Source organism: Antechinus flavipes, chromosome 3 (assembly GCF_016432865.1).
Source record: "Antechinus flavipes isolate AdamAnt ecotype Samford, QLD, Australia chromosome 3, AdamAnt_v2, whole genome shotgun sequence".
Classification (NCBI taxonomy): Eukaryota; Metazoa; Chordata; class Mammalia; order Dasyuromorphia; family Dasyuridae; genus Antechinus; species Antechinus flavipes.
The window spans coordinates 520,734,621-520,754,804 of NC_067400.1; the positions used below are offsets into that span (position 1 = coordinate 520,734,621).

The 20,184-nt window shown below is 36.9% G+C and overlaps 1 protein-coding gene across 1 annotated transcript in view; it reads right to left on the minus strand.

Moving 5' to 3' along the window:
- Nucleotides 1–265: 265 nt before the first annotated feature.
- PPME1 (protein phosphatase methylesterase 1) overlaps nucleotides 266–20,184 on the minus strand; it is a 64,557-nt gene continuing 44,638 nt past the window's right edge. The window contains exons 10-14 of the mRNA XM_051987123.1: nucleotides 17,297–17,426; nucleotides 15,965–16,009; nucleotides 10,409–10,473; nucleotides 3,141–3,208; nucleotides 266–1,714 (exon numbers count right to left, since the gene is read on the minus strand). Of these exons, the coding sequence (XP_051843083.1) occupies nucleotides 1,696–1,714; nucleotides 3,141–3,208; nucleotides 10,409–10,473; nucleotides 15,965–16,009; nucleotides 17,297–17,426 (327 nt within the window). The 3' untranslated portion in view covers nucleotides 266–1,695. The remainder of the gene's footprint in view (nucleotides 1,715–3,140; nucleotides 3,209–10,408; nucleotides 10,474–15,964; nucleotides 16,010–17,296; nucleotides 17,427–20,184) is intronic.

Consider the following 20,184-nt stretch of genomic DNA (forward strand, 5'->3'; position numbering starts at 1 on the left):
GGGATGAACAACTAGGTCTAGACTCTTAAGTCTCCTAATTTTTAGGCCAATGTGTTTCTTCCTTTCTGCTAGCAACTCTGGAGGCAGTGAGAGGAAAGCTGGGCAGGATGAGTAAGATAAGACATAAAATGATCCTGATGGAGACAGCCTTTTACAACTGTTAGGAAGATGTATTGGACCCTGGCTGGGGCCCAATTCAATCTCAAGACATTTCTCTGCCACCCTCTATGGAAAGACGAGTCAAAGAGAAAGACAGACAATGTCATGCCAGATAGGCTGGGAATATTTATTTTCTTTAAACAAGATCATAAATACCAAAGGAACAAAGCGGGTCCCAGATGCCTGACTGTGTAGTAGAACAGAGTGGCTTGAGGTAAGGAGCAGGGTAGGGCAGGAGCAGCACCTAAGACACAGAATAGGCATGGCTTTTGGGGACCTCCCCTCAACACTAGGGAAACATGACACCTCCCCTTGTGGTGGAGGGAGTGAGGAGGGGTCAGCTGTGCTGCTTCTATGAAAAGGAAACTCGTGGAAACTACTCAGGCTGTGAAGAGGTGGATAGGGGAAAGGCGAACACACACTTTGCACCACACCACAGCTCAATGGTTAACAATGAATGGGCTTAATCTCGGCAGCTCCCCGGACAGGGTTCACTCGTTCAAGCAAGGCCAGTCGGTGGCAGATGGGGTGACACTGGGAAGGCAGGAAAGCCCAGCCAAGGGGAACTGATGTGATGACCCCACTCCGGGAGGGAGTAATAGAAGACACAGCCAGAGCTCAATGTCTTCTGAGAGAACAGTACAGTCTGGTCTATAGTCTATCTAAGAGATAGGATAGTACAGTACCCATTGTATGGGTGGAATAATGTGCTTGGATTGGACCCTCCCTGGTTTCCCTGGCAGGCTCTGGCACATGCAATATTCTCCCCCTCCCTGATCCCATGTGCCTGAATCACACTGGGAATTGTGCCTAAAACTGGGCTGCTGTCACCCCTGGAGCAGAAGCAAATAACAGCCCCTAGAGTGTGCTGAAAGGATCAAACCATGGAGAAAACAGTAACCTGATTGGTCATTTTATTTAAAGGAAAAAAAAGGCTCCTCACCCCTAAACATGGCTATGAAGTACTTTTCATATATACTTTGGATGTCTAGGGCTAGGCCAAAGAAAAAAATCCCTTCAATACCCTTACCTTCCCATTCCTACCCCAAGAATGGGAAATGGCGTTCCCAGCATTGAACTAGGCCACCCCCTGCCTCCCCAAAAGGAGACTGGCAGGGTCCAATTAATCTCCCCAAGACTGAAAGCAAGGAGCTCACTTAGTGGCTTCAGTCAATGTACTAAAAATGTGGCAACTCCACTCTACAACTGGTCATTTTGGTTTAGGGAATATGGCCCCCTTTGGAAGGGGGAAGTAGGGTAGAATGGGATGGAATAGGAAAGAGAGAAGAAAACTTTGGGGCCCAAAATAAATGTGGAATTTGGGACACAGATGCACATTAAGGGTCTTGAGCAAAATATTTTGTCAAGAATACACATAAAAGTTTTACATGTGTTGGGGATACTAGTTCTATCAATGAGCAGATGTCTCATGGCTGGGCTAGGCAGGGGACAAGGTGAGGAAGATACAGCTACATCACAGTGGCCTCTGGTGTGGTGTATTTACAATGGATCTTGATGCTGAAGGACATCGGGACACTAACAGCCAGGGAAGACACTGCCCAAAAGAAAGAGAAGGGAATAACAAGGGTTATCATTAACATTTGTCTCCACATTCTCTGCCCTCCCATCCTTCAAGGCTCAACTTAATTTCTAATTTTGCTTTTTAGGATGCCCTTCTCGATTTCCTAGCCCACAGTGAGATTTCCTTTTCAATAACCTAAAGGATTTAAGATGCTGTTTCAAGTATGAATTTCATCTAAATTATTATATTATAAACTCCATCTAAATCACATTCCCCTAGCACAGTGCTCTGAACACAGTAGACCCTTAATGTTAATTGAATGAATTGCATTTCCCCAGCCAGACTGGGAGCTCCCTAAGAGCAGGATGTCCTTTTATTAAAAGGACAAAATTGAGCAAATGGTGGGGGGTGTAGAGAAAAGAAATTCCTATTCGTTAAAATGATTGTTCTAAAACAGCTGCTCAACCAGAGATCCACAGATGGTAAGCATCTTTCAAATCAAGGCATGGATCAGTTCAATTAGGAGAAGGTTCTCAGACAAATGTAAATTAACCAATTCAGAGAAAGTGAAAATAAAAATTGGTGTTCTTTTTTCTTGTTCAGCTAAGTGATTACTTTGTAAAGCTATTAAGATGCACAGCTCATGTTACTTGGCTTCAGTCCTTCTCCCCTTTCACATGCCCTTCCTCAAATCAGGAGTTTCTCAAAGGCATTAACTATGTCTTTTTCCCGTAAGCATTAGAAATATGAACCTTAGATTCCCTTCTTCCCTCTGTATTTCCATCATACAGCATTATGGGAAATGTAGAGGACAAAAAAAAAACTTGCCTTTAAGCATAATATAGTAAGAAAAGCACTGGATTTGTGGTGAGAAAAGTTAGATTTTAGTTCTAGCTTTGTCATCTAAGACCTTTAATTAAATCAATTTCTTTTGGTGGGTCAACTTCCTTATGTGGAAACTGGAAAGAGTAATAGTTTAATATATACATATAGTATATGTTTATATATGTATATAAATATAAATATTAAAAAAATAATTAATTAAATAGTTTTTTTAAAAAATAGTTTAAAAATCTACCTCAGAGAGACCTGAGTTCAAATCTGGTCTCAGACACTTAACACTTCCTAGCTGTGGGACCCTGGGGCAACTCGCTTAACCCCAACTGCCTGAGCAAAAACAAAAACAAAAACAAAAAACCTACCTCACAATGCATAAGAATCAAATGAAACATTTTTGGTAAAAATTCTGTATAACTGTTAATCTAAGTTTTTAAGAAGACAACTTTACTGGATGATTATTAACTATCAGAAATTAGAAATACTTGAAGAATGAAATTTCTCCAAGAAAGAAGAAGCAACTGCTTTGCTAAGAGGGTAACTGAGACATTAACCTTAGGAGAGCTTCATACTAAGACAAGTCCATCCATCTTTTTTTTTTTTTTTGGTCCATCCATCTTACCACTGAAATCCACCAATGGGCTCTGTAAACCTGTGACGAATCAAAAAAGTTGCAACAGCTTCGGCTACCTGGAAAAGGGAAAGAGAGAGAGATCATTGTAAAACTTCAAGTTAATTAAGACACTTGATTCAAAGAAATGAAGATGCTAAGTCAGGGGTCCTCAAACTACAGCCGTGGCCAGATGCAGCAGCTGAGGACATTTATCCCTCTCACCCAGGGCTATGAAGTTTCTTTATTTAAAGACCCACAAAACAAAGTCTTTGTTTTTACTATAGTCCGGCCCTCCAACAGTCTGAGGGACATTGAACTGGTCCCCTATTTAAAAAGTTTGAGGACCCCTGCTCTAAGTCCTTCTCTGCTAGAATACAAAGTCAGGTACTAGATCAGATGTAGCGCTATTAAGAAATCAAGACCCCTAATTGCCTCAGCAAAAAAAAAAGAAAAGAAAAGAAAAGAGAGGAGAGAAGAGAGGAGAGGAGAAGGAAAGGAGAAGAAGAGGAGAGGAGACAAAGAGAAGAGGAGAAGGAGAGGAGAAGGAGAGGAGAGAGGAGATGAGATGAGAGGAGAGGAGAGGAGAGAAGAAGAGAGGAGAGGAGAAGTGAGAAGGGGAAGGGAAGGGAGAAGAGTTGGCAAGGGAGGGGAGAGAAGAAGAGGGGAGTAGAGAAAAGAAAAAGAAATAAGAAACCAAGACCTTTTTTGCCTGAGAAACCTGAGTATACCTTGGCTGACATGAGTTTTCCCTAAATAGGCTCAGAGAATATAAGTTGAGAATGTGATAGGAGTGACTTATATGATTATATTTACATGCCATCTGTTACCGGGGAAGCACAGGCCAAAACAAAAAGGTATCTGGCTCATCTGGAAAGGATATCAGAATCACTATGGTTCAGTCCCTTCACTTGAAAGATGAAAAACCTCAGTCCTCAAGAGATTAAATGACTTGCTTCAGGTCACAGTTATCCTGACTCCAGCAATCTTTTTTTATCATATCACACAGTCTCCCTTCAATAGTATGCACTGTAACTACCTAACTTTACAATAGAGAAAACTGTAGAGAAAGGTCAAAAAACAAGCATGTTACATGTGCCAGAACCTGAACTTACTTCTTATGACTTCAAGAATGATCATTCTTTCTATACATTATGTACTACATTATGCACTTTCACGTAACTTCAAAGTGTAGCACACACATAGTAATTTGTCCAATCATTCTAAATCTTGGGATTCTAAAAATCCCAAAGCCTCATCCCAGTCTTCTTATTTCCCTTAGCATATCTCATCTCTCTGTGCTTTCCACAATAATCTCTTATAAGAAACACTGGAAAAAATAACCACAAATATATACTTAGGTAATCATTAAAAATTAACCTGGAGTAGGGTCTTGAGGGACAGAGCCTGCAACCCATAAAGGAGATAAATATGCAAAATGACTATCAGTCTTACAGGGGATTCTTTACATCCAAAGGGATCTCAGGAGGGCACGATAGCAGAAAAGGGCAGAATTCCAATACCTACAGAGTTCTTATATATATTCCAATACCTACAGAGTTTATATATATATATATATGTATGTATGTATATAAGCATTAATCTGACTGGCACTCCAAATATGAGATATTTTCCATTGGTCAGCGAATGTATGATCCACTACTGAAAGAATTGAACCACACCCACATCTCCCTGTTATAAAGAAAGGACAACACAGGTTCTTGGAGGAAAATAAAGGAATATCCAATTTTGCTTCATTGTACGCATAACGTTACAAGAAACATTTCATGAAGCAACATGGTCAGGTTTATGAATAACAGGGGGGGAACAACCATGATGAAGACAGTGGCAACTTATAGGATTGTTATAGATCTGTTGCAAAGGATTAAAAAAAAGAAATTCTATAAGGTATGTTACTTAGTCCTTCAAATTAAGTAAATACATACCTTCAACACATAGATACTTGGGGAAACAGATATAACAACAATAAATATTGGGAGAGGACAGCAATAAACATATTGGAAAATGTGGAAAGGGAAAATAATGAGTAGAGAGAATTCTATTCCTTGATCTATGACAGCCACAAACAATATTAGTTTAAAGTAAGCTGATTTTCACAAGATGAGATAAGGAAAATTAGCAATATCAGCTCCCAAAATAGAAAAGTTATAGAGGAGGGAAAAAGATATGTAACTGTAGAAAGTTTGACATGAGCCCCAATTAACCCAGATCATCTCAAGAGCATCAATGAAATTGAAACACAGACAACAACAACAAAAAACATGAAATGGAATGGATCTACATTTTCTATAGTGATCTCTTTTCATTACCAAAACCCAACAGATTTGGACAGAACACCTCAATACCTGATGTTTTATAAAAAGAAGTAGAAACTGCAGTGAAGGTTAATTAGTTGGGTTGGGTGTGATCAAATATAAATAGAAGTAATCTGTGCCCCAAAAGTGGGTATTCAAGTTACCTTAGTAGAGAAGTTTGTAAAAGAGGGGAAAAAAAACCCAAACCACAGATAGTAGTGTTACTCCCTTTTCCCAAAAGAGTGACTAAAGCAACTATCAGCCTATATATTTAATCTCCCATTGCTAAAACTTTATGAGAATGTTTTTTCTATCTATCTACTGAGGATATCCTAAATTCACAGAGGTACTTTAGAGGTACAGACATTACAAAGTATTATGTTTAGCATCTGACCCCATAGAAAAAAGTATTGCTATAGGCTGCCCATAAAATAAACTTTCATACATACCATTAAGATCATATTGTGTAAGATACTGATAAATGTAACCACAGACACTGCTCAAATGATCCTCTCATAAACAAATCAAGCTAGGCAAAAACAAAAACTTAAACAAAAAGAAGGATGGTTACCCAAATGTTCACTAGCATTATTACTAAATAGAAGGAATCCCATAAGAGGATGAAGTTCCTTAGATAATCTTATTTGCAGATACTATGTTGCTATTCACATCAAATCCTAGAATACCCAAGGGCCACTTCAATGAGATCCACAGATACTAAAAATTGTTAGCTTAGCAAACCACACAAGAAACACCAAGTGGATAAAGACTGTATTCTTCCCACCCTCCACCCCCAATCCAGCCTTAGCCTTTCTGGTCTGTACTTTTGATTTCAATGGTACAGAGAAATCCTATATGGAAATTCCCTTCCACAGCACAGATAAAACAACTTGGCTGTAACTTACAGGTTTGGGAAATCATCTGCAGTACTGAGAAATTTAGTGCCATCTCGGTTTTCCTCTTACCTGTGTGACCATTCTTTTTCATTTTCCATATGGGTCATTCCCACTTACTGTGGGTGTGTCTTCCAAGGCTTGGTTATGGATCTCAGTCTCTTTCCTTTATAATGTCTTGCTTGGTGATCTCATCAGCTCTCATGCTTTCAGTTATTTTCTTTATCCAGCTACTTCCCTGATCTATATATCCATTCTATGGTGAGCTATACCTTATACCACCAGCTGACTTTTGGAAATTTTGAATTAAAGATAATTCAAACTCAACATGTTGAAAACAGAACTCAGTATCTTTCCCTCAAAACTCTCCCCTTTTCTGAATATCCTTTTTACTCTTGAAGGTGCCATCATCCAGTTACCCAAGCTGGAAACTCTCCTCCTACACATCCAAACCTGTTGTCAAATCCTATTGCGATTTTCACTAGCGTATAGTCCCTTTCTTTAATTCATACTATACAGACCTCTCACCCAATTACAACAGCCTTCTAACTGGTCATTGCTTTTTCTAAAGTGCATCTCTGTCACCTTACCTGTCCCTTTCAATGAACTCTAGTGACCACTATCTCCTTCAGAATTAAGTACAAAATTCTGTCTGGTATTTAGAACCCTTCATAATTTGGTCTTTCTTTCTCTCTCCAGTCTTCTAATAAGTATTACTTATATAAAATCTATGACCATTCTCTTGAGAGGACATTTCCCCTCTTGACTGCACCTTTTCCCTGGTTGTTCATCATGCCAGATGTTTCCTCCTCCTTTCAGCTTCTTTGGTTTCCTTCAAGACTGGGATCAAATTCCATTCTCTACAAGACATTTTTCCTACCCTGCCACCCTTCCCCTGCTGCTCTCCTCTCCCCATGCTTTCATTAACGATGACCTTCCATATAAACAACAGATTTATATCTGTTGTTTTGTTCCTTATTAGAATGTGAGCTCCTTCAGGACAGGGGGTGGTTCTGCTTTTCTCTGTATTCCTAATACTCAGCACGATGCCTGACATAATAAAACACTTGTTAACAGATAGTATTGCCTTGATCACAATCACACATCTAGTATGAATCAAAGGCAAGTCTTAAATCTATTTTTTTCTTGTATTAAAAGTCAGACTTCTATCTACTGTGCCATAATATCTTTCAAAAATGTATATTTCCTATACAGACTTTATATAATTCTCTATATTATCGTGAACTAAGTCAGATTTGTAAAAATACAAGTCATTCCCCAATTGATAAATGGTAAAAGGATATGAATAGGCAGTTTTCAGACAAAGAAATCAAAGCTATCTAATCATACGAAAAAATGTTCTAAGATACTATTGATGAGAACACGTAAATTTTAAGTACCATCTCACATTATCAGAATGGCTAATATGACAAAAATATTTACATCAGCTTTCTGTGGTAACTAAAAATTGGAGTTCAAAGGGATGTCCATCAATTGGGGAATGGCTAAACAAGCTGTGATATGTGATTGTAATAGGATATAATTGTGCTATAAGAAATGACAAACAGATTCTATTGGGCTTATATCCCAAAGAAATACTAAAGAAGGGAAAGGGACCTGTAGGTGCTAAAATGTTTGTGGCAGCCCTGTTTGTAGTGGCTAGAAACTGGAAATTGAATGGATGCCCATTAATTGGAGAATGGCTGGGTAAATTGTGGTATATAAATGTTATGGAATATTATTGTTCTGTAAGAAATGAATACATTTCTTCATGTATGAATACAGATGAATACAGAGAGGCTTGGAGAGACTTACATGAACTGATGCTAAGTGAAATGAGCAGAACCAGGAGATCACTTTACACTTGGACAATGATATTGTATGAGGATGTATTCTGATGGAAGTGGATTTCTTTGACAAAGACTCAGTTTCAATGGATAAATGATGGACAGAAGCAGCTACACCCAAAGAAAGAACACTGGGGAACAAATGTGAACTATTTGCATTTTTGTTTTTCTTTCCGAGTTGTTTTTACCTTCTGAATCCAATTCTCCCTGTGCAACAAGAGAACTGCTCGGTTCTGCACACATATATTGTATCTAGGATATACTGCAACATATTCAACATATATAGGACTGCTTGGACAAATCGGAATAGAAGCGAGTGCAAGGGATAATGTTGTAAAAAAAAATTACCCTGGCATGGATTCTGTCAATATAAAGTTATTATAAAATTAAAAAAAAAAAAAAGAAATGACAAGCAGAATGATTTCCAGAAGAAAAAGCTGGAAAGACTTACATGAATGGAGGCATAGTGAAACAGAATCAGGACATTGTCGTATATAATAACTGCAATATCAAACAACTGCAATATTATTTGATGAAGAACTGTGAATGACTTAATTATTCTCAGCAACACAGTGGTCCATAACAAACCTTCAAGTCTAATGATGAAATAAATTTATATAAGTACAAGAGTTGCTGTGTTTAGTCCTTCATGCTCAAAAGAACCATAGCCATCATGGGTGATGTCTTGACTTGCATTTAATTGACTTTAAGTGAGGCAGAGTTGCCCAAAGTCATTAGTCTCACTCTTCCAGAGTCACTGAAGTCCAGTGGCAAGACAAAAGTCAGTACAACTAGTAATGCCGCAGGTTACGGTGGCATTTTTGATGTCTGATCAAGGTTGGAACCAATTATTCTCATTTGTCTATTCTACCAAGGGAATCTTCACATGCTTGGAGTAGACATCCTCCCAACTCAATGATGAGCTTGAGGTCTATTGGTTGCCCTCAACATGCTTTAGCTTGTCTGTCAAGATGGCTTTTACTGGGATGTGACCACTGAGCATGCTATAGTAACTTGGAGCCACACATGAGAATCAGATGATAGGTGGACACCAAAGATGGAGGAGCAACCCTAAAGAGGGCTTAGCAAGCCCTCACCCCAGAAGTGCTAGTCCTCCTTGAACACCCCAGGACCCAAGAATAAGACAGGATGAAATGATATAATTGGGTTGTAAACCTGCTCCAACAGAGGTAGTACTTCTACTGTTCATGAATACATAAAAGTAGCAGTGAGAAACTATTACTATCTTAGCTTTAGTGATTAAGGTGAAAGCATAAGATACAGTATATAGAATGTGGGAGTTTCCTTCTACTATGCCTTGGCAAGACCCCATGTGTACTATATGCCCAGTTCTAGGCTACACATGTTAGGAAAGTCATTTGACAATCTGGAGTGCATCCACAAGAGGAACACTAGGGTGGTGAGGAGATTTGCTACTATGTTATGTGAGGATCAGCTGAGGGAACTGGGGATCCTTAATCAGAGAAGATAAGACTTAGAAAGGACAAGATCAACTATTTAAATATCAAAGGGGTTGCCATGGGGAAGAGGAGGCAGATTCATCTGTGCTACCCTAGAGAGCAGAAATGAACCAAGAGTAGTGGTAAGGAAGTTATGGGAAGGCTAATTTTGGGTCAAGAAAACTTCCTATTATCATAGCTGTCCCATAACAGAATGTGCTGTCTTGGGAAGAAGTTCCAAAAAAAGGCTTAATGAACACTAAAATAAGATGTTTAGAAACATCTTCATGCTGATTCTCATATAATGCCTAACAGAACTTCCTGGCTTCAGAGAGAACCAAATACTAACCAGACACTAACCAAAACTATGGGGCTGATTGATCATCAACATATATAGGTAATCTCCCACTGCTACTATCTTTTATTTTCTTTCACATCACCTTAAATATGGTCCATGAAATACCTACAACCCAAAGAAATCCTGAGTCTGCCTGAGTCTCTGAGTAGTTGCAATTGACCGTTTTGGCCTTCTAGAGCAACCTGACTTCATATTACTAGTGAATTGACCTGAGGATCAGAGATTGCTAGCACAGAACTCCAGGAAATGGTTTTCTGTCTTTAACTCTAGTGATAAGTACAGGATTAACTGCACTCCAGGAACCAGGTGGCCCTGTTCCCCTCTATTCCCAAATCTTCTTTATCCATGCTTTTCTATTCCCAAAAACGCAAGTAAACTCAAGGAGCAAGCTGTAGATTTACACTAACCTTGTCAGGAGCATCTTCATGAACTGCATGGCCACACTGAGGAAGAACCTGCATCTGAAACTTTCCTGAAGAAAAAATAAAATCAGTATCATTTTAGTTATGTGTTTTTATCTGCCCACCCACGCCAGTATAAGCCATTTTAACAGCTTCCTGCTCCTCTGGATTCTATATCCTGCCAAGAGGCTTATAAGGATCATTGTAAATACAGCAAAACCATCACCTTTAGTTTTTATTAACAAACACTAAGACAATGTTTTCAGGTTTTACAAAATACTTTCCTCACAACACTCTATGCAGTTGGTAGCAAAAGACATTCTCCATTTTACAGATAAGAAAATGGAAACCAAGAGTAGTGAACTGATTTGCCCTGAATTGAGTAGTTGATAAGTACTAGAGCTCAGGTCTCTCAAGATCCAAATTCATTGTTCTTTCCACTACATTACACTGCCTCTAAATTTTTCAAAAGATTTTCCAAAATCCACCAGAAAATGGAGAAAACACTAGATAAGGTCAGAAGATGTGGGTATGAATCATTCCTTTTTTACTTTGGTAGATTTTTCTTAGTTTTTTATAACTGCTTTTCCCTAGTTTTCCAACCTATCTATTTAACAAATTCTTTCTGGCTACCTATATTGGATACTCCATAATTCTGGGTAAATTCTAAAGCTCTATCTTAAGTCCTCTTTTTTTTTAATCTCTCTATATCCTTCTCTTAAGGCTTTCATCAGTTCTCAGGGGTAAATTGGTCATTTCCAAGCAGATAACTCCCAAATCTCTATGCCTTTATATATCTTTATAGTGTTATTCTCTTTTGTAATCTAATTTTTTTTTTCCTTTTGCTGAGGCAATTGGGGTTAAGTGACTTGCCCAGGGTCACATAACCAGGACATGTTAAACGTGAGACCCGATTTGAACTTGGATCCTCCTAACTTCAGGGCTAGTGCTCTATCCACTGCGCCATCCAGTTGCCCCTCTCTCTTGTAATCTATAACTACAACTACCACCTGGCCAATTCTAATGAGATGTGGTACACACTTTTCAAATTCAGTATGTTTAAAAAAGAACTTATGCTTTCTCTCTCAAAGCATTCCTCTTCTAACTTCCTTCTCTCTGAGGAAGTCATTATCCTTCTTTTTCATGGTTTTGCTATTATGGTGACACTCTTTATCCTTCACTTTAATTCATCTAACATATATAACATATACATCACATTCAATTGCTTCTTTCAATCCCATAAACCATGAACTTGATTCGGACAGCCTTTTGCCAGGAATACTGCAATACTCTCTTAATTAAAATCATGGCCTCCAATTTCTCCCCTCTCCAAAGTATCCAAAAGAAAAGAAAAGTGGGGGAAAAAATGAGAGCTATGCAGAAGAATTATGAAAGTTTGGGGGAAAAATCCAATAGTTTGGAAAAAAGAAGAACAGAAACTGACTGAAGAAAACAACTTAAAAAATAGAATTGGCAAAATGGAAAAAAAAATCAACCAAACAAAACAACTCCTTTAAAAGTGCAATTGGCCAAATGCAAAAGGAGGTTAAAAAAAAAAAAAAAAGCTAACTGAAGAAAATAATTAAGAATTAGAACTAGACAAATGGAAATGAATAGCTCAATGAGACAACAAGAATAAGTCAAACAAAATCAAAGCATCCAAGAAAGTAAGTTTTCTTTCATGTTACTCCCCTGCTCAAGCTTCAGTAGTTCTTTACGGCCTCTAGAATATTAACTCCTAAACTTAAGATTATAAGTTGTTCACAATCCATCTACAGACTACCTTTTAAAAATGATCTTATATTTACTCATCTTCATGTACTCCATGGTCCATTCAGAATTATCTCCTCTAAATTTAGCACCCTGAAGCATACCCTGGCACAGGTAATCCCTTTTGACTGGAATGTACTGCTTCCTTTTCTCTGCTTCATCAGATTCTTTAGCTTTCCTAAAGACTAATCTTAAGTATTATCTCCTATAAGAAGCTACTTGATTTATTTAGCTCCAGTGACTTCTCCTTATTTCATTTCATTTACTTATCTTTTCAAAAATAGTCCTTCCTATCCCACCAGACTGTTAGCTTCTTGAGGGCAAGAACTGTTTTGCATTTTGTTTTCGTATAACTAGCACTTGATATAGCCTTGTGCAAAGCTGGTGTTTGATGAATTGAAATGATGACTTGACCAGTATATGTTGTAGAGGGAACCTTTTTTCAGGTCAAGATTATCAGAAGGCCTCTGGTGCCACACACAATATTGTGATTCTGTAAAAAACATGCAACTCCACTTGTCTAAGCCAGATTTTGGCTTAGGTAATCTTTCCACCTGCAGTATATAAACTGAGTTGGAACTAAGGGAGAAGAAAGGTGATGTAGGAGCAAAAATTCAAATTTGACCTTGAGATTTAATAAACAGCTGAGATGAACAAAGAGACTGCATAAAAGTATCTGAAAGAACTAAATGTACCATCTGTTAAGGGGATATGTTGTCAAGGAAATCAACTATGACACAGGTGTTCTTTTGTATCAAAAATTGCTGACAGTCCCAGAGGCTAGCATCATGTTTCATCTCCACATGAGCACACAAAGAAACCAAAAGGAGAAATCAAATGAGTTGGAAGATAAAAATGACCCAGGGCTAGCTGTTCATCTTAATTGCTTTGCATTATTTCATTTCAAATAGTCTTGAACCAGCAAAATCTCACTATGAAGGTGATGCCACCCCTTTCAACAGATAGCAGAACAAATCTTGCACTCTTTGCAAAGTGGAAACACAGACTAGATAGAGAAACTTGTTATGGAATAGTAGAAAAAACCCTAATGAGTTTATAAAGGCTATATTAGGGAAAGAGAAGATAAATGAAATGGTAGGGATATGGCTCTACGTAGATAGGATGATAATAGTTGGGAATGGCAAGGAAAAGACAAAGCTGCTTTGGTTTTCTCTCTCAGAGACATCAGTTTAGGGATCAGTTAATACTCAAATTAACTAAGGAGAAAAAGAAATCAGAAAAAGAATCTGGTTGCCGTTGATGAGTTCAAATAAATGGCCCTCATTATATTGAAAAAAATAATCAGCTGGCCCTCAGATACTGAAAAACTGGTACACATGACTGTTATGATAATACTATTAATTTCTAAAAATAACATGGAGAATAGTAGAGATAACTATGGACAAATGTTCTGATTTTTCAAAAAAGAAAAAAATTTAATCTGAAAATTATAATACAATTCAATTCCTGGCACATTCCAAAATGCGTTTCTAGAGAGCTGGTCAGTGAACATATATAAGAGGAAGTAATAATCATAAAGAGCTAGCACGAGTTCAGCAAAAACAGGGAAAGGGGCACATAAACTAAGCTTATTTCCTTTTTTGAAGGTTACTAAAACACCAGGAAAATACAGATATAATTCAACTATATCTTAACAAAATATTCTATTAAGATCTAGCTTTATCAAGATAAAGTCTCCTGCAAATATGGAAATATGTTTAAAAGAATTGCTTGCTGTCTTGGGTAGGACGGAGAAAAAGGGAGAAAAATTTGGAAAATAAAATTTTGCAAAGGTGCATGTTGAAAACTATCTTAGCATGTATTTGGAAAAATAAAATGCTATTAAAAATCACAGAAAAACAAAAAATACAAAATCTTCTGGAAAACTTGGAAAAAGGGGGTCAAAAAATTTGTACAACTGTACAAATTCTGAACTGATTGAATGATTGGTCCTAAAGGATGGTCATTAATGGTGTAATGTTAATTAGGAAAGACATTTCCAGTAATAAAGTCTGGGATCTCTGCTTGACTTGTGTAATTTTAATATTTTTATCAGTGACTTGGTTAAAGTATAAATAGACAATATCTTTATGAAATTTGTAAAAGACATTAAAAAGGGAAAGGAGAATTAATAGATTGGATAATAGAATTAATATCCAAAAAAGATTTTTACAAGCTAGAGTAATAAGAAATTTAATAGGGATAACTTTAAGATTTTACACTTAGATTTTAAAAAAAAATGACTTCTTAAATATAAGATGGGATCGGGAGAAGAGGGAGCTATAAATGGTTAAATACCAATTTGTTTGAAAAAGATATGGAGGAACTGAAAGCTAAATATGAATCCAGCCTTTATAATAGTATCTGACACGCAGTAGGTGCTTAATAAAGCACTCTTGTGACTGCTCTTAGTATCCTGCATTAGCTCATCATTCCTCTTGTGCCATGCTTCCCTACCTGTCTATGTATTTAGTCTTTGTCTCATCTTTGTCTTTACAATCTCTTGGTGACCTCCTAAGTTAACAAGATTGGCTATCATCTCTATTCCAATGACTCTCAGACTTATATCCAGATTTAGTGTGTCTCCAGAGCTCAGCATTCCCAACTGCTTACAGAGCAATATGAATTGGATGTCCCTTAGACATTTCAACAAATTCCAAAAGAAAATACATTACTATGTCTGAGCCAGCTCTCTGGAGGGCTTCAGGATCAGAGTCAGGATCAAAGTCCTTGGTCTTTAGGAGAAGTGAAGGGGGCAGGCAGACTGCCAAGTGGTTCGTCAAAAATGGACTAGACTCTGGAGTCTGGAGCCTGAAGTATTCCCTCCTGAATGTGCTGAGGCAGAGAGCTTCTGACCCTCTCTTTAAGCCCTCCAATCCTTGCCTCTCCTCTAAAAACTCTTCCAAATATGCCTAATCCCTGTCAAAAGTACTACTATATTTCCTGTAACTCTGATATGCACACCCAAGTGTTATCCTTGATTCTTTTCTCTCACATACCTCACATATCCAATCAGTTGATAAATGTTGTCATTTTTACTTCCACAACAATTCTCAAATTTATCCTCTTCCCTCCACTCTCACACTCACTACTCAACTTCATGTCCTATCACTTCTCCTCTGGAGGCTATTAGGAATAGCCTCCTAATTGGGTCTTCAGGTTTTAAATCCCCTTCTTCTTCAATCTAACCTCTATACTAGTGGCAGTGATTTCTTTACATGCAAGTCTAACTATGTCATTCCCTTATTCAATAAAGTCCAGTGGTTTCTTTTCCTTTATGATCAATTTTGTGAGTCATTTAAAGGGATTATGAAATGACTCTATTCTACCTTTTCCACATCATTATACTTCTCTCTGTTTCATATATATTATAGTCCAGCCAAAGTGAATTTCTTACTGTTTCTTATATTTGACAATCCATTTCCTGTCTTGGATTGACACTTCCTGTCTTGTGTCTTTGTCTGCTCCATAATGCCTAGAATATGCATTTTCTTCTTACCTCTACCTCACAAAATTCCTAGTTTGAGGCTCAGCTCAAACATCACTCTGCACATAAAAGTCTTTCCCAATCACTCAGATGCTAGTGTCTCCCCTCAAATTATTTTCTATTATTTTTGTGTGTGTACATAGATGTGTATGACTATCTATATATATATTATGTGCCAGCTATATTGTAAGTTTCCTGAGGGCAGGGATTGTTTCATTTTTATCTTTGTATTTTTAGTGAGTACCTATCAGAGTATCAGGCATAAAATAAGCATTAAGACATGCTTAACTGATTGAAGAACTTACCTTGCATCTGGCCAATTGTGAGATCTTTATCTAGCCTGTCAACACCTAGAAAAAAAGGAACAAAAAGGGTTCGATTAGGAGGATATCACCTGAAACTGATTTAAACAATGACTTATGTGCTCTAGGCAAGTCATTTAATTCTTAGGAATTTCAATTTCTTCATCTGTAAAGAAAAGGTCTGGATTAGATGATCTCTAAGATTTCTTTCTGCTCTAAAACTATGACATGACTTTGTTGACTAAACATGGAATCATAGAAATCTCAAGGATGGCAAGGACCTCACTGGCTATCTAGTTCAATCATATCTTAAGAGAAATCTCTTCTAAAACACTCTCAAAAAACCAAAAATATTAAATTTAAGGGAAAAAAAGGAAATGATGTGGAGAATGTGTCACCAACCTAAAAAAATTAATAAATATCTATTTAAAATAAATAAATCCCCCCCAAAAAAGAGGCAACAAATAAATAAAAACAGATTAATTAATTGGAGTGAATGACCCAATAAATAAATAAATAAATAAATGAAACACTCTCAAAAGGCCATCTACCATCTGGTAACATGAGAAAGGATTAAACATATTATGGAACATGAATAAATAATAGAACATTACTCATATTAGACTGAGTTCCTTGAGAGTATGGCGTGTTTTTTGGTTTTTTTTTTTTTTTTTTAACATTTCTTTGTATTCCCAGTACTTAATAAAGTGCCTTATATTTAGTAGGTATTTAATAAATACTAAAGAAATAGTGACTATGATGAATACAGATACATATGGAAATATGAACTGATGAAGTAAATAAGCTAAGAAAACAATATACACAATAACTAAGACAATGTAAATGGAAAGAACAACAAAATAATTTAAAAGTGAAAGTAGGAAATTACAAAGAACCTGCACATTTCTAAAAAAGAGATATGAGAAGATAACCACATCCCATTCCTTAAACAGAAGTAAAATATACATAGGTATAGTATAATTAAAACACTTTCAACCTTTTTCAGCTGAGATTTTACTAATTTTTGTCTTCTTTTTTTTCTTTAAAAATATTATTTTATTGACTATCTTTCCCTTTCCTGTTCTGCAAGTACAAGAGGATAAGATACTGGGGAATTTTTTGGCATAATAAAATGAGATAACAACAGAAAAAGAAAAAAATTATCAGTTAAGGTACGAGATCATCAAAACAGGGCAAAATCTTATGTGTTTCTAAAGAGGAAGGAGTTATGAGAGTGGAATTCTTATTAATTTAAGTCTAAGCCCTTATCTATTGGTAAGCTACTTTAATAAGTACCACTCCAAATAGCATATTCACAAATAAACACCTACTTACCTGCCAGAAGCAGAAGCTTAGGAATAGGGCAGCTAAGAAAAAGATTGGATAAGCCTCTGAACCAACCATCCCAGTACTTTTCTGTTTTTGCCAGTTCAATTCTCCAAGTATATGGATGGTCCTTTTTGGCCTAAAGGGAAAGAAGAAAAGTTAAGCCACTGACTACAATTGAAAAAAAAAAAAAAACCCAATAATTTGATTTAATTCAACAAGCACTTATTAAGTTTTTGCTACATACAAGGCTATAAAGGGATAAAAGGATGGCAAATGACACAATTCTTACCCTTAGGGAACATGAACTCTTAACAGGAAGGGGATAAAATATTTACCAAAATTAGCATGAATCATGGTAGAATGTAACAGGGGCAAGGAGATATAGGCAAAGTACTAAAGGAAAATTTAAAAAGAGAAAAATTATCAAAGGGAAACAAACTCCTGAGAAAAGATTCAGAAATTATGATAGATCCTAGCATTTCTTGAGCTGTGGGCAGGAAGAAAAAAAATTTTTAATTCTGGATCTCTAGATACTCCCTTAAATGTTCACCTAGCAAATTGATGGTACAACAAGAGGAAAAAAAATCTTTATCAGAAAAGTTTGGATAAGACACTCTTCCCTTGACTTTATTCCTTTCTCCCTTATAGTCCCATTAAGATTTACATTCAGACATCTTAATGTAAGAACTATTAAGGGGGAAGAGAATAAGCATTCATTAAGTGCCTACTGTATGTCAGAAACTATGTGCATTAAGAGCTTTACACATTTTTTTCTCATTCAATCCTCATAACAACCCTGGGAAGTTAGGTGTTATTATCACCCCCATGTCACAGTTGGGGAAACTGAGGTAGAAATCGAGGTGCCCAGGGTCACAAGCTAGTAAGGGTCTAAAGATACATTTGCACTTGGGTTTTTCTGACTCCAGACTCACGTTCTGTGCACTATGGTATTATCTGACTGCCTCAGCTATAATGCTATTCTTGGAGTCTGGAAGATATGGGTTAGAATTCTGCCTTAGTGACACTGTGCAAATCACTTGAAGGCTTTGAACTTCAGTTTCCTCATCTGTAAAACCCAGACTAAATTAACACTTATGGTTCAAAGAGTTGTTATGAAGATAAGTGGATCTAGTTGGAGGCATCAGGAAAGGTTTCATGTTAAAGTTTATCTTGAAAGAATACAGGGACTCTTATAAGGTGAAGTGCATTTCAGTATTTGGGACAGTTAGAGGAAATGCATGAAAAGTGGAGATGGTGTGACATATGTGAGGAACAGAGAGAAGATCAGTTTGGTTGAAATGAAGAGAACATTATCAAAACTTATGAATTTAATTATTATCTCCATAAAGATGACCCTTAGATTCATATATCAAGTCCTAGTACCTACCATATACATGAGATACTATTAGTGAAATAAAAAATATAGAAAATTATAATACACACAATTAGACAAATATATATTAAAGTGTTATTTTTTTTTAATATGAACAAAACACATATGAGGTCCAAATGTGGAAGTTTTTATTCACAGATTAAATGAAACCTTTATGTAGGAAATGGCATGTGAGCTAAGCTTTAAAGTATGGCTAGGAATTTAGCTGGCAAAAAGTAAGAGACATATATGTACCTGCAGTTACATAAAAAATTTTTAGGTGAAAAAGGTTATTCCAAATGGAAGAAATTTAAGAAACCTTGCTTTAAGCAACATTCTGAGAAGAAAAATTTGCAAAGAAATTGTCAAACTATAATGTTAGATGGAGTTTTCTCACCAAGAGTTCCTAAAACAACGATTTTTTAGTTGCTAAATCCAATTACCAAATCTGAATCCTCATTCTCCTTGACCTCTCTGCAGCCTTTGACACTGCTGATTACTCTTTACTCCTTGATACTTTCTTCTCTCTCAGTTTTCACATCACCATTCTCTCTTGGTTTTCTGTAGAGGGCTAAAACTATTAGAGTCGATGCACTGAGGTCAGGATTGCCGAACACTTGAGGCTAACTACCGATCGGACAATACTCTATGGGCATATCCTTCCCACTATCCTGTGCTGGCTCAATGATTGGTATATACAGAGGATTGTAGGAGGGACTAAGGGGTGGAGTAAGACTAGCCAGGGTCACTCTTTGTGGTAGACCAGGAAGAAGACGGTCGTGGAGATTCTGCTTCCATCCTGTTCAATCCTGTGTCTAAAGACCAAGAATAAAGACTAAGGACTTTTGCTTATCCTGACTCCGGCTGATTCTGGGGTGTCCTAGGTGCTAGCGCGGGCATCACAGTTTTTTTCCTATCTGTTTGGCTGCTCCTTTTCTCTCTCCTTTGCTGGATTCTCATTCAGATTATGTCTTCTAACCACAGGTGTCCCTTAGGGTTCTATCCTAGTTCCTTTTTTCTTCTTCCTCTATTTTACTTCATTTGATGATCTATACACTCATAGATTTAATTTAATTATCATCTCTATGCTGATGATTCTAAAATTTACCTATTCTGTCCCATCTTTCTGCTAAGCTCCAACCTCACTTTCTGCTAATCTCAACTACTTTCCTTAAAATGTCTACTAGATTCTTAAGCTCAATATGATAAAAATGAAATTATCATCTTTGTCCCAAAACTGAGAAACTAGAAGATAGCACCATTCTCCTAAGCCCTCAGCTTCCAAACTGCAAATACATCCTAGATTCCACACTATCTCTCACCCATCTACACGAAAGCTGTTGTCAAGGCCTGATGATTTCACCTTTTAAGATCTCTTTCAACTAGGCCCCCTTCTTTCCTCTGAGACTGCCACTACTTTAGTATAGACTCTCATCATCTCACATCTTGATTACTACAATAGTTTGCTGGTAGATCTGCCTACCTTAAGTCTCCCCCTCACACTCTAATATACCCTCCATTC